The sequence below is a fragment of the Etheostoma cragini genome, chromosome 21 (genome assembly GCF_013103735.1).
Source record: "Etheostoma cragini isolate CJK2018 chromosome 21, CSU_Ecrag_1.0, whole genome shotgun sequence".
Lineage (NCBI taxonomy): Eukaryota > Metazoa > Chordata > Actinopteri > Perciformes > Percidae > Etheostoma > Etheostoma cragini.
This window is the reverse complement of record NC_048427.1, coordinates 14,083,935-14,099,649: the sequence shown is the minus strand read 5'-3', so window position 1 is coordinate 14,099,649 and position 15,715 is coordinate 14,083,935. Positions and strand designations below refer to the sequence as shown.

Genomic DNA, 15,715 nt, shown 5'->3' with positions numbered 1-15,715 from the left:
GAACGCTGACCTTAACTGAGGCAAGTGAGGCCTGCAGTTCTTTGGACGTTGTTGTGGGGTCTTTTGTGACCTCTTGGAAGATTCGTCGGTGCGCTCTTGGGGTAATTTTGGGCGGCCGGCCACTCCTGGGAAGGTTCACCACTGTTCCATGTCTTCGCCATTTGTGGATAATGGCTCTCACTGTGGTTCGCTGGATTCCCAAAGCTTTGGAAATGGCTTTATAACCCTTTCCAGACTGATAGATCTCAATTACTTTCTTTCTCAATTGTTCCTGAATTTCTTTGGGTCTCGGCATGATGTGTAGCTTTAAAGGATCTTCTGGTGGACCTTACTGTGTCAAGCAGCTCCTATTTAAGTGATGCCTTGATTGTGAACAGGTGTGGCAATAATCAGGCCTGGGTGTGGCTAGATAAATTGAACTTATGTGTGGACAACCACAGTTATAGTATGTTTTAACAAGGCGGGCAATCACTTTTTCACACAGGGCCATGATGGTTAGAATTTTTTTTCACCTTTAATAATAAACACCTTCATTTACAAATTGCATTTTGTGTTTACTTGTGTTGTCCTTGACTATTGTTTAAATTGGTTTGATGTTCCGAAACACTTAAGTGTGAAAAACATGCAAAGGAACAGGAAATGAGGAAGGGGGCAAACACTTTTTCACACCACTGTAACTGCTGGAGTGGTCCTTTTTTTCTTAGGTGAGACAGTCCTGTGGTGGTTGGCTTCCAGCCATTGATGCTTTTGTACTGGTTTAAGAAAATCTTTTCAGCAAAGTCTACAAAGGAAGCCGGGAAGGAAACTACACCACACGTGTGTCTGTGGGAGCAGAGCAGAGCCGTGTCTTTAGGGAATGAGCCACGGCGATGACATCATTTCTGTCTTATCTCAGGATAATAGAAGGCATTTTTGTTGGAACCAGACGTGATCTATTTAAGATCCAGAAAACTGCAGACTCAAACTGTAGTTGGCATTGAGGTGTGTGTGTGTGTGTGTGTGAGAGTGAGCGCGCTTTGTGCCAATACTATTGGATTTATATATTGTTCCAGATCAATGTGTCGTTACATCCGTAGGTAATCAGCTCCTCTTTCTTTTTTTAAGATACCCAGTCATCCAGGAGATAGGATATCTACTTTTTTTTTTTTAACACAAATGCTTTGACTTCTAAACGGTAAGCCTGTTTGTTTTTTTGTGATTTACATGATAAGGTTGTCTTTTATCACATCCACTTTTTTTCTTTGGCAATTGACAATGTTATGTTTATATCCTGTAACAGAAACCAGACTTCCTTGGCTGTTTATGGTTTATTAGCTCTTAGATAAAGGCTCCAGTTTTTAGTTCTCTCATGCTATCAGTTAAGTGTGTGTGTGTGTGTGTGTGTGTGTGTGTGTGTGTGTGTGTGCGTGTGTGCGCGCGCGTTATTGTGTGCGTTTGTGGGTACTATCACATAAAGGCTTCACAGCCAGGCCTATTTGTAGTAAAGACCCATGGCCTCTTCTCGTCAGTATGCAAACACTGCACATTGGTGGTTTCTCTGTGTAAGTTACTGTTGTGGATCCAGCTCTGTGGTTGCAATAATGATTGTTTTGCTAAAACCAGGCTTGTGAAATACTGGCGTATATTGTTTGTTGTTTCCGTTCAATCGCGTCAGCCTTCAGACAATCAGGAAGATGTTTGCGGTTGAAGGTCATAAAGCCTCTCAGCTGCACGGCATATGGCTAAGCCTTTACAAGGTTGGGAGAGAGAAAGCCCTAGGTGCATACACACCCAGATAATGTCATCATACTGCAAAAATGCTGACTCAAATAATTACCTAGTTGAACACTGATCCTCTATTACTGCAGGTTATAAAACACAGATGGAATCTGAAACCAGTTTTTGTTTTCAGTTAATCACAAACCCCGCCTGGTTAATTTGGTTTGGTCCAAAATGCTAGCATTGCATTTAGCAGCACAATAAGCATATTCCAATTAATATCAAACTGAATTCCTCTTCATTAATGGCAGTATTAGTGTCCCATGAGTAAACTGTCTCTTTTAGAAGTCTGTTAACAATTGCGTTTTTAGTTTTGTCAGTAAGAGCGTGGGGATTGGAGGATGGCATTGTTAGTCAGTATGTTAGATCTTTTGGTTGAGTGGGGCCCTTTTGGCATTGTTTCACTGCATGGTATCTACTCGACTCCCCTTTTTTGGTTTTCAATTATGAAAAAAGTCCCTGATACTTGCTAACAGGTACTTTTTTTAGTGCTAGGGAGAGTCCTGAACAATCCCGCCGTTTTAAAGTAGTTCAGCTAGCGTTTTTTTTTTTTTTTGCTGCCTCAAGCTTCTTTGAAACTAAATTTGTCTTGTTTGCCACAGCCGAGCATCAAAAATAACACACCTTCCAGAGTGCGTGTGTGTGTGTGTGCGTGCGCCGCGTTAGGTCATGGCAGTTTCCTGCTATGACAGCCAGCCACACTCGCCTCATGCATATCGCGGTGCTAATCTGCTATGGAAAAAGGAGGACGGGGCACCGTGGTTGAGTCAAGCCGAGTCGAGCTGGTACCTTTTAATGGAAAAACGCCATTTGACTTTTCAGGCACATACAGGCTGTCCAGTTTTTTTTTACCTTTCATGTCTGACCAGTATATGACTGATACTCCCAGCTCACTGGCTGTACAAATACTGATTTAAGATTAACTTATGTTGCCTCTGACAATCATTGTCTGTGTGGCAAAACCACCTACCACTGTTATTTTTCTTTGAAAATAATAAAAGCTGCTGATTTCTGATGTTGCTTATAAAGGTATTTTCTACAGTAAGCACCTTCTTTATTCATTTGTCTTGATGACATGTTAAGCAGACCTGAGTCCTGTACTACGAAGCAGGATTTGGCGGAAACGAGGTAACTTCAGGTCCAACCCAGGTTTTTGTGTTTTACGACGGTGGATCACTTGTTACTGGGTTAAATCACTGTGGAAACTTATGTTGAACACCTAACCTACAGAGGAGCAGGTTATGTTGGAGATTACAGATCAGCCGGTGTAAAATCACTGGCTACTGATCAATCAGGACTCTGTTGATAACGGCGTCCCCGTTGTTAGGTGATCCGGTGGAGCTCGGTCCGCGGAGAGAGAGAGAGGTGAGCTCATTAAAGCCTAAACATTTACAGAGCAATAACCCTGTTAACATTCCCCGTTGGGTAATTTTATGAAAGATATAGATTTTCAGCTGAGTTTATTGCGTATTGGCTGTTTGTCGCCTTCTTGAGCTGTGTGTTGCCAATGCACACATCAGTTTGAATTATGTTTTTATGTGAACTGGCACGTTGCTGGATTGGAAAACCCTGGGTTGATGGAACTAGTTGTTAACCACCAACGTAACACATCATATTATAGGGATGGTGAAGCTGGGGAACTAAAAGAAATCCAGGGCTTGTTGATTTTGAGTCGTTGGCCTCAGGTCACAGGTTGTTGGCAACATGTTTAATAATAATAATAATAATAATAATAATAATAATAAATTGAATTTGTATAGCCCTTTTCCCAAGCTCAAAGTTGCTTTACAGAGTAGAAACAGTGTATGAATTCATTTTTTTAAAATGTAAAACTAAGGATAGGCAGAACAGAAAAGACAGTTCTTCAGACGGGACAAAAAAATGTTGAGGGACTCAGAGATGCGGATCTCATGGGGGAGGGAGTTCCAGAGCCTGGGAGCTGCCCTGGAAAAGGCTCTGTCAAAACTGCGGAGCTTTGACTTGGGGACATAGAGGAGACCGACTGAGGTGGATCTGAGGGACCGTGAAGGTTGGTAGGGGGAGAGCAGGACAGTGAGGTATGACGGGGCAAGTTGGTGTATGGCTTTGTAGTAGTAGGAAAGCAGGCTAGTATAAGCTGACAGGGAAGAAATGGGTATATGTGTTTAATTATTGGGGTTGCAAAGTGGAATGTTAAGGATTGACGAAAGTATGGGCCACTACCATGACCCTGCACATTACCTGTTCCAAGTTTGAAATACCAAACACAACATGCGTGCATCCGTGCGTTTGTGCCGTATGTCTGCATTGCCCTTTGATAAGACACATGCTTCTTGTTGCCCCGGGTCATTAAAAGAGCAGTCCAGGGCAGAGCAACATGGCGCCTGCCATCTGGAGCTGCTCTTTGATTCTGCTGGACCTGCTCTGATGTTTAGCCGTGACAGTTACTGTTGTTGTTCCTCTTTCATAGCCTTCTTTCTCTCTCTCACTCTCACTAGTTCACACCTACCTTCGTTTTCCCCAACACATATAAACACAGCATGTAGTGCTTTGATGGTTGGAATCCTTTTGTCACTCCCTGTCTCTTGTCTTTGACTCTCATCGATTGAAATCTATTTTCTAGGGCTGTAATCAACACAAGAAAATCTTGGTTGACTAAATTCCTGAAATTTCAACTAAAAATCGACTTGGGGGAGGTGCGGAGGGGCAAAAAAAAAAAAAGTTTGATTAATTAACTTGTACATCCCGCACTAGTTGTCCTTGTAGGCTATTTGCAGTAAATTATATAGTTATTGACCTAATTATTTTGCACTGAAATGACACTCGTCTGTCGGCTCTGACAGCGCTATGCATGTCCTCGCACGGAGCGGCGGAGACACAACTGGACTATTAATTTAAAGCTTTTACTCTTAAACACAAAAAGCACGTCTACTTTAATATACACTGCATATTTAAACATATCTGTGGTCAAGCTCAGTGCCTCACTGTGTTGCATTAACTCTGAAAGTTTCTCTTTGACTCCCTCACATTTTACCGCTTAGTCCGTGCGTGATGGCGTGGCGTGCTGGCGCTGCATATTAACAAGTTCTTCAAACCTCAGCCCTCCACAACAGCAATGGGCCTCATATCCTGAGCAATAAAGTCGACAATTCCTTCCGTGATATTATTTTTTTGTTTGGATGGTAGAGGCTTAACATCCAGCGGGGTCTGGGGAACGCTACGGTAGTTGCGGGTGGGTGCGCCGGTAGTTAAAAAACGATTATTAGACTATGAAATATGCCAATTCTGATATGTTCATATAACCTGCTCAAAACAGACAGGGCAACCTAACGCAGAAAAGTTAGCTTACCGTTTTTAGGTGATACGCCATATTTGTAGCCGAGCTGCGATATGCAAACTGATGCTTGCAAACTTTGCAAGCGACTTTTTCCGTTATCTATTTTTGTAAAATGCTGCCACACTGGCGATGTCTTCAACATGGTAGGGAGGACTGACTGTAAATTAAACACTCACAATTAAATAAATATTCAGCTAACCACTAAATCAAGGCTTTCTTGTTCTATCTTCAATCTGTCCCCAGTGGGTTGGGCTAACCCAAAAAACAAGGGGGGTGTTCCATTGACAGACTGTTACCTGTGAAACAGGGATGCTCTTAAAACACCCCCATTAGCAATAAGAGCTTTCCACCCATAAACCGTAACGGTCTATGCTTCCACCTGATGAAATAACACGGCAAAAAATCAACCAAGAACGTATCAACCAATAAATCGACTAGTCGATGAGAGATTACAGCCCTACTATTTTCCATCAAATTGATTGTTTGACGGAAGTGTTTTTTTTTTAAATCTTATTACACACTTATTTATCTCATTATGTGATTGTTTTTTCTTTTGTGAGCAATACAAACTTAGATTTGTATTGCTGTCAGAAGTGTTGTATCACTAGAAGGAAATGTTACAGCTTCAGGAACTCATACCCAAAATAGAAGCAAAAATTCATTACCATATTGCCATCCCAAGCACTATCTCCCCTGAGTGTCAATAAATTGATGCATGATCTAGGTATATTTGGGTAGTGTCCTGAAGAGTCCTGAAAGCGTCAGTGTGTGCAAACTGCAGCATGACGCTACATTGCAGCTCTTCATATATCAGTACCGCGAGTTTTGATATTCTCTGCACGGAGGAGCCACGTCATTTTCATTGAGACCACTGCAGATTTTCCTAGCAACCTGTGCACATCAAATTTCAGCCCTCGATGCAGCCTTCAGTGTCAGCTTGTTTCATTCAGGCATCTTTAAGTGGTACTCATCATCTGTTTATTCTCCACTTATCTTTAATTACTTCTATTGATAAGCAAAACCAGTGTTTGCTTCGTGTGTGTGTGTGTGTGTGTGTGCGCAATTTTATTTAATTGTTTTTAAATGGGTTTTAATTGGTAAGTGTAATATAATTTTTTATATTTTGTTGTTGGCCCAACTTTTTTACCCTTTAAAATGGATTCCTTTTGTAGCATGGTTAGCTCAAAAACAGAAATAAAATGGTGAAAGACATTACAGGACTGAACATACTATTTAACTGCAATCTAGTGGGGCTGAAGGCAAAATCTGCTAGACCATTTAGTTGCTATGTTATATTCACGTTTGCTCCTTTCTCTCTCCTACCAGGTTTGTCTCCATGGCTTAGTGTGACTCTTGGCAGCCCAGACGACTCTTTCTGCTCTCCCCTACTGTCCTCTGCCACTACAGGTAGGCATGAACTCATCAACGGACGGAGTATTAATGTTATTGATTCATCACTCAACACTTTGACTAGACAATTACCAACCAAGCCTTTGGTTTGCCGTCGTATAGTCGGGCCTCTCAGCCACGCACAGGAAGCACACAATCACATTTGACCGGACAAGATTTAGGTCATGATGCACTCTGAAATAAATTTCTATTTTTGGCATTGTCTCTCTTTTTCTGTATTAGTGTACTTGATTGCACATTTTTCAAGGTGCTCTAAGCGATGACACACGTGTTTTAGGCTATAATATTTGTCGTCACATACATCGAACATGTCCTTACTATCTGTGAGCTGCCTGTCCCCAGAACACACATTAAAAAACTGCGGTTTCTGTAGACAGCCCAGGGTCTACAGACAGCAACAAAAACAAACTGCACCCACCTGCACCACGAATCTTACACAAACAGTGATCCAGCGTTCCAGCCAGTAACCAACAAGACGGATTTTGTGGGCAGGGGGCAAGCTAGTCTCGTTTTGTTTGAAAAGGCGCCCTGGTAGCTCACCTGGTTGAGCATGCGTCCCTTGTACTAAGGCTTTTTCTTTACCGCAACGGTCCCGGTTTGATTCCGCCCCGGGCCCTTTGCCGCATGTCATACCTCTTTCTCTCTTTCACACTTTACTAACTTCTGCTGTGCTATCCATTAAATGCCAAAAATGTTCCAAAAAAAATCTTCAAAGAAACAAAACTAAACATTGTCATTGCTTAACGACCTTCTACTGCCACTGAACCTGAGAGAGATGAATAACACTTGACCAGAGTCCCATTTTCAACAACTTAGTTTTGAGCCAGAAAATTCAAAGCAGAAGGCCTCACAGCACAGCAGCCACCATTTTCTTGTATTCTATAGTAAGTACTTACAGGCTATAGAGCAGAGACTGGGAAGTCACTAACAATGATGTCACTGGAGATCTGTTTCTGCAGTTCTATCACAAATAACACTGCGGTTTAAACACAAAGGCCCGAGTAAAGTCTGGAGTAGGATGTTTTATCATCATTAACGGGCCAAAAAGTGGCTGCGGGTCAGAGCCAAGTCTCAGAGAGTGGGGTTATTTTGCATTAGTTGCCAGAGTCAACATTCGCCAATTCAAATTGTTAGGAAATGCCAAGTGAATTTGGATTGGCTCCGATGATGATTGGTGGGGCTGAATGCACCCTCCCAAAATGTCACAGATATAACAGTTACTACAAATTCCACCAGGAAATCTTTAAGACACAGGCGTCAGATCTTAAACTGATCTGACATTGTTTAAATTAATTCAGAAAATTTCAAAAAAGTAGCTGCTTCCTTTTTTCACGGGGATAGTATATTTATTTTTCTTATCAGTGTATTTGTCAGGGACAATACATATAGGCATTGTTACATATAAAGTGCAACCGATGCAATGTATGTGGGACTTCCAACCGTAGGCTAATATGCAGTCTTTGTCCCTGTTTAGACTTTTAGAAATGTTGTTAATAATATATTAACAACATTAATATATTAATGTTATTATAAACTTGTCATTAGGAATCAGAAAAATGTAGTGCTTTACATCTGGCAAACAGCAGACAATCCGTGAGGGCCTGGGTAGATATGTTACTAATTGAAGAGGAGCTTTTTTTTGTATAGATTGCGATAAAACTTTACAAGCAGAACAAGAGAGATATGGGGTTTAGGATTTGTTGTGTTTGGATACATGACATGGCATCAGCATTCAGCAACCAGAATGGACAACATTCAGACATGTTGAACTTAAACCAAATGTGTCTGAGTCCAGATATGTCCCACAGTCTCCCTGGGCCATCTAATGCCTTTGGCACTTGTAAGGACCCACAGGGAGCAGCCACAGGAACAATGTGGTTCTCAGCCAAAAGCAACACATCAGGGTGGTTAGTAAAGAGTGCCTAGGTCCTTGAATGGCTGCGTGTGGGTGCTGCTGAAGAGCGATAAATAGCATGCATGTTCAGACTGAGCGGTCTGTCATGTGCTGGTTAAGAGGCTGTTGGGAAGCCATGGATACTAAACTGTTTATTTTGTTCCCCGAAATGTTTCCGTTCCCCATTTTGAAACCGCCACAGCGACGTCATATTTCAGATTATGAAGCCTGTCTGTACAGAGAGAACATTCATGCACAAACTGGCCTTGTTTCTCACGAGCAGCGGTTTGAAGCGATTATTCAGTATAATAGCTAACCCAGCTCGTTTAATCAATAATTTGGGCTGCGACTGAGCTCTTCCAGATGGTCCAAATGAAATGCCACCCTTAGCATTTCACCAGTTGGGCGAAGTAGTCATGCCAACAGGATGATGGTTATTTTTCTGAATTACTAATATCCATGAGGAGCCCACAAAAAAGCCTTGAGTGATGCATTCCTCCTGTTGATTTCTTCAGTGAGTGGAGCAAAGCAGTTACTAGACTTTCCTCTTCCTCCTCACTCTCTCTCTCTTCTTGTTTCCTGTATCCACACAGGTAGCAGCGAGACACGACTAAAGGGACGGTGACCAGAACCCCTGTTACTGGCCTCCGCTCCTGTGGCAAGATGGAGCTCCAGGCGTCTCACGGGCAGCTAGGAGCAGAGGGGGACTGCGAGATGTCGAGTCTGCTGTTGGCCAGTCCCCAGAGCGAGGCGGTGACCCATGAGCTGGAGGAACTGTCGCTGCAGCCACTTCCTCCACTCAACGAACGGAAAAACGGTACGGACCTGCTGTAGCACAGGCCTGTCATGGCATGCTAAAACACAAGATACATTTGAACTATCCACCATGATGGAAGAGTAACCTAAACAAGATTTATATTTTCACGTCTTCCTTCTGCCTCTCGTTAAGGTGATTGAGAGACACTGTAAAAAGGCAACATAAAAAACACTGACACAGTGTTTAAACACTGTTTAGGGTGACACGTAGGGCTGCACAATTAATCAAATTTGAATCAGGATCACGATTTTGACTTCCCACGATCAAATTTGCGTGATGGAGCGATTATTTTTTTAAAGCGCAATTTCATAGAACGCTGAGTTTGCGGTTTGAGTTATGCGGTAGCGCATCTACCGCTTTGTAAACCCGTCTGCTCATGAGCCAGTCAGTTTTTGCTGTTGTTACCAGTAAACGCAACATTTTGTCCCGTGTGCTGTTTTTTAGACAACAGCACTGACCAGTGCTAGTCAGTGCTAGTAGCGTCTGTTACCTGTCCTCGCATCCGCTGCAGTGTTGTTATATTGATATAACAATTAATTTTGCGTTACATGACCCATTTTGTCTGTAAAGCCGTGCCTGTGTTGGATCTCTTCTCTACTTTCTCTTCTCTCCTCTTACTCTCCGCGCCCGGCCACACAGCGGCCGCCGGTCCACACCTCTGACATTTGTCCACAGTTTAAATTTTTTATTAACACAGCTGTATATTGTTTAGGATGAGGGGCAAACCTGTATTTGTACCAGTTTTTCCGCGGGTAACTCTTCTATCGCGGCGGCCACGGCGAAGAACACAGAAGAAGTTATTGAATGCAGCTAACTTCAGTTGGTAGAGTAACAGTGTGTGAGACGGAGCTGCTGGACCTGGGCCAGAGATGTGACCCATGGCCAGAATATCATAGTTAATAAAATACAGCGCAGTGACATTTCATACACACGACGTGTGTATCCTCCATTCGACCCGTGCTGGACCCTTTCATAATGTTCAGCTGTCTCTCTGTGAGTAGCGTCCATCAAACTCCCTCTCGCAGTTATAAATAGCCTATGTGACGATAAAATTTGTTTTAGTTAAAATCAACAAATAATCGTGGATATAATCGTGATCAAAATTTGATCAAAATAATCGTGATTATGATTTTGGCCATAATTTTGCAGCCCTAGTGTCCGTCACCCTAAACAGACTCTCTAAAATTGAATTCCACATAAATCAAACTCAAATTTGACAGCCAATATACTGTATATAATAACATTATGCTCTTTGTATTTGCTGCACCTCCTCCAACATGGTGACACTTATGGCAGCCCTTTTTAGCCTTAAATACCCTTCACACATATATGGCCTACACACTGTCAGGGTTTTCACAGTGCTTAGGTGCAAATTCAGTCATTGCGCAGTTATTTGCATAAAGCTAAGTGCTTGTCGTTTCAGTGAGGGAGAGAGATCACTAATGCAAAACTTGGTACAGCTTGTCACTTAAAGGAGAATTGCTGGTCCATCTTAAAGGTCAGCCCACCTCAAATTAGTGAGCCTGTGCTGAAGTTGTCTCTAGCTCCGTGGCTAACCCCCTTCTCCTTAACCAGTATGTACGTAGGAAGCAAGACACCGGATCTTGGGTCTGGTCTTGAGGAGTTATAGCATTTATTTACCGACAGATAAGCTGTACACACTCTGCACCACTCCCTTCACATCTATAGCATTACTGTGAACGCAAACACTCTTTCTCCACCGCACTCTTGCTAACATGTGGGGTGCTGCTGCCGCTGTGTGCGCAAAATGCAGCCGTGCTCGTCCAGATGCTCTGCACATTGTTTTTAGGGTCATAGGCCAAAGCTGTATAATGGAAAAGAAAACGCTGTTTGTTCATGCATGCATGCACACAGGCACGTAGTGCATTACTCAACAACTATTGAGCTCAAGATGGGTCATAAAATTAAGGGAAAATTCCATCAGGTTTTCTTTTGTGCAGTGCGCAACAAATTCATCTTCATCATCCGAGCCAGCCAGCATGTTAGTTTCATATTACCGTCACAATGTTGATGGTGTTCTGGCAGCCACATAGGACTGACTCAGACACTGATTGATGGGTACGCGATTAACAGGCTTTAAGAGTGGGTTAGATTCACTGCTGCCTTTGCCAGTTCCTAATCATGGCTTAGATGTTATAAGTGAGATCGGTTCAGTGCACTCACTGTGATATTGATCACTCTACGCTTCCAAAAATCTGTCAGAAACAGTCAACAAACGCAGGGTGTTCAGCCAGAGCAACACGTTTTGGACAATTGTAGGACTTTGTGCTGTCGTGCGCGGTGGCTGCTGCTGCCTGCAGAAGAGCGCCATGAAATGTCTTCACTGTGGAACATTTTTGTGGAATGTCGACAGTAGTAGCACCCACTCATCATCTTGGCTTTTGTCATTTTCCTTCCAGTGAGAGCATGCAACTCATACTTTCCACCCTCTGAGCCGTCCCCAGCACTTTGCCAACCGCAGTCCCCTCTCTCATATTGGTTTTAACATGCAGGTGTTGATCTGTCTACCATCATGACAGGTCTCTGTGTCTAAGACCACTTCAGTTATGCGGGGCAGGAGGCTGTAGCTCAGAGTCTGGAGGGACTAGGAGAACTGCTCATTCAGCAGAGTGGGACTTCAATACTCAGGGCTGCCTGTATGTTGTGCGAGGGGCTTGAGAGTCTTGCCAGTAAGCGCTAGCACATTATGTGAAATCAACAAGGAAGCAATAGCCTGCTGAGTGGATAAAGGAGTGTACAGTTAGAAACAAAGGATAGTAAAACAATTTTAGACTATAATGTATATAATATCTCCGAATGATAATCGTCTGCTTGCCAAAGTAGGATGCAAACTTTCGTCCACAGTAATTTTATTTTGAAGTTTATAAATAGTGATTGTTGCCTGAAATAAGAGTCTGACTCTTTAAAGAAATTGGTGAGTAACTGCTTTCACTGCTGTATTTGAATTATTTTTGGAATTGAGTCTTTAGTCAGATGTTCAAATATAGGCCAGAGTCAATGGAGGGTGCACACACCCTCCCTGTAGCAACTATTCAGGAATCCAGTACTCAACAATCTCCAAGTTATGTTGAAATGTCAGTTTTCACTAGAACGTTGCACGCACGCACACAGACACGCATGCACACAGATGCGTAGCTATCGGTAGGCAGGGTAAATGGTTGCTACAGGCCTGGACAAATCAAGGGCCCGTGTTACTGGAAAGTATTGATTGACAGCCGGGACCCCCTATTGCATTTTCATTACTCGCGACAATCCCAGTGGTCCCACTTGCACTGTGAGAGCCACTCACGAGACGTGTGTGACTCGAACATCTCACATATACCAACAAAACGTACAGCTAAAGACCGTGCAAATCATTTCAGACCGTCCTGCCAACCTCGACCCTGTATCAGTGTATGCTGTAACATTTCTTCACCATAAAGTTGCTAAAAGCTGCTGCTGTTTCAATCCTGCCGGCTCGCTGCAGCGGGCATGTTCTTCATTCCCACCTTATAATGATGGTCCCAGGCCAGGACATTAACAATTAACATTAGATGCTCTTTTTAATTAGATAAACAAGATCGATAAGGCACTGACAGTTACAGATATGTTCATATTTGATTAATTCAATAAATAATCCATTTTTACAGGCTGACCTCCTGTGATGTCTCTGGTTGTGTAGGGATTTTGATTGATTATTTATTTCAAAATATATAAATGTCAATTTTGTTATGTTATTTAATTTTGTACTTTATTAGGTCGCATTAAGGAATAGTGCAGAGTTTTGGGAATGCGCTTATTTAGGGGCGGCTGTGGCTCAGTGGTATAGCGGTTGCCTGCCAATCGGAAGGCTGGTGGTTCAACCCCTGAAGTTGAAGTGTCCTTGGGCAAGACACTGAACCCCGAGTTGCCTCCAGTGCTGCGCATTGGAGTGTGAATGTGCGTGAGTGTTTATCTCATGAGCAAGTGGCACCTTGTACGGCAGCCTCGGCCACAGTGTATGAATGTGTGTGATTGGTGAATGTATCCTGTATGATGTAAAAGCGCTTTGAGTAGTCGTTAAGACTAGGAAAGTGCTATATAAATACAGCACATTTACATTTACATTTGCTTTCTTGCTGAGTTAGATGAGAATATTGAGAGCAACCTTATCTCTGTCAACTATAAAGCTTAGAGCTATTTTAGAATTATCTTAGTGTAAAGACTGGAAACATTTGGAAAACATCTGACTCCATTCAAAATGCACTTATTGGCAACTCAAAGCTCATCAATTAACATTATATCTTGATTGTTTAACCCTTACAAAAAACAAAGTGTAAATGTCTATATGGTGGCTGAACGCAGTGACTTCCTGAAGTCTTTACTGGTTGCGTGGTAACCTCACGATGATTTTTTTACCAGAGGATTTTATCAGGTATACAGATATAAAACATGTTAACTAGTAAGTTTACGAGGTGCTGGTAGGCAGATTGTGTTACCTCTGGACAAAGCCAGGGTAGCTGTCTCCTTCTGTTACTAGTTTTCTGTTTTATGCTAAGCTCAGCTAACAGGCCGCTAGTTCCAGCTTCATTTTGAACAGACAAACATGAAAGTGGAGTCAATGTTCTTACCTAACTCTTGACAAGAGCACAAATACGTATATTTAAAAAAATTCCATATAATAAATGTATCATGTATGTCTGTAAACATGTCAATTGTGGTTGTCCTTTTTATACCAGCGATTCTTTTGTTACCTGACATTTCATCACCTATGCTTGGCCAACTTGTGTTTTATTAAGGTTGTTGAACAGGTTTTAAATCCACCTCTAGATAATAGTTAAAGCTCCTGTTTTAACGGCAGGTGAAAGAGACCAATACCTTATGTGTATTCTACCTTATGGTTTCCTTCATTGACCTGAAGACTTCGTGGCTGTCTCTGTGTGCATAAACAGCTTAGTCATGTCCTGCACCTCTCCCCTCAGTCTGCTTAGGTCACAGGTCAATGTTTTTGTTGGGCTGAGCAGCATTTCCCAGAGGAATGGAGGACAATGCCACTGACTGGAAGTCTAAATATATCACCATAGAATCGTGTCACCGCTGCGGAGCTTTCTCTAACTATTGACTGAGTGTAGTGTCTAGATTTTCAGAGTTCCTTTTCAACAAGCCCTGCACAATTTCTACATAAACAGGAGCCATAGTAGATTTTTCTGTAAATGTTTGACCACAGCTCTAGTGGCAGTCAGAGTATGCAAAAGGAGCAGGTTATGACATATTGATGCGGGACAGTTTTGCATAGCCACCAAAGTAATGCCATCAGTCTTACCCTGGGAGAAAGTTTCACTCAGTTCATGTGTCGCCAAAGAGATTAGGAGGGACACAAGATTTTATTGTTGGTGAGGCCAGCTGTTTCCTGCTGAAGCAAGACAGCTGGGAGAATTTCCTTGTGATTTTGACAAATACTTTCCTGTGAATGGAGAAGTGTCTGTACTCCTGGTTGGTGTTCAATTTGTGCAAATCTACACCTCCTCCCCCTTAATATGACACATCCTTTTGTTGTAGACTTGTACTGACAAGATAACATTAAAGCTAGGATATTAATATAAAAAAAAAAATGGTGTTGTTGCTACAAGCTTGTCTTTTCAGCTTGGAAGATGCAGTTGTTTTGTATTGTCCTTTGTCCTTTTGTCAGTGCTGACTCAGACTGTTCCTCAGTAGTTTTACAAGAAACCAGGGTAGACGACACATCAGGCTGTTGGGATCAGCCAGAAAAAGAAACCACCCCAAACTTGGCTGAGTAAGAGAGGGAAGTAAGCTTAGAAGGGTAGGAGGGGGTTGTAGCCCTGCAGTGAAAAAGAGTCCGGGAGGGATAGAGGACGGGCCCAATGTTGCTTCTCTTATTCTTTGAAGAGTCACAGCGCTGTGGATTCTTATTATTTGGATTATCATGTTGCACCGTGGCTGAGAGAGGATATCACTATAAGCTACATATTTGGGCTTTAGTAGGCCAAATTAACCTTGGGATCAAATGGCTTAATCACTCAGTTGTATTTTGGACTGCTCTTTAGGCCAGGACTCTCAGTCTCAGACAATGGCCTGTTTGGAGGTAGAGACCCAAAGTGACTGCACTAGGTTCAGAGCAGGTGAGCACTCCTTTTCTTTGTTGTTATTGTCTTTATTCCTGAACTCAAGTAGGCCAATGCTTGAATATAACTGTTATTTTGGTGGTGGGTTTCCTGTGATTTCCTTGTACCGTTTTTGGGCAGCAGTGGACTAAACTTTAAAGCAGCAGGCTTGTGAGCAGATAATAACTGAAATTGTATACCCTGGTGAAGAGAGGCTTATGGGAAAACAGAACAAAACACCATCCCGTTCTTAAACAGCTACTGAGGACTAAAGTTGCACTAGGTAGCAGGAGAAACAAAAAATCCCACAAGCTAGGAGCTCAAGTCTCCTGCAGACTTTTAATGCCAGCGTAGGAACTGGTATAGTTCCACCACACCACCATGCACTTAAGTGTGTAACCGATGTTTAGAAAAATGTG

At 42.5% G+C, this 15,715-nt stretch overlaps 1 protein-coding gene across 3 annotated transcripts in view; it reads left to right on the top strand.

The window, feature by feature from the left end:
- mrtfba (myocardin related transcription factor Ba) overlaps nucleotides 1–15,715 on the top strand; it is a 29,220-nt gene that overhangs the window by 1,954 nt on the left and 11,551 nt on the right. For 2 of the 3 annotated variants that reach the window (XM_034860237.1, XM_034860236.1), the window contains exons 2-4: nucleotides 6,401–6,481; nucleotides 8,972–9,195; nucleotides 15,240–15,314. In XM_034860237.1, coding sequence (XP_034716128.1) covers nucleotides 9,042–9,195; nucleotides 15,240–15,314 — 229 coding nt within the window. In that variant the 5' untranslated portion in view covers nucleotides 6,401–6,481; nucleotides 8,972–9,041. The remainder of the gene's footprint in view (nucleotides 1–6,400; nucleotides 6,482–8,971; nucleotides 9,196–15,239; nucleotides 15,315–15,715) is intronic. The other variant, XM_034860238.1, reaches the window with a different exon arrangement.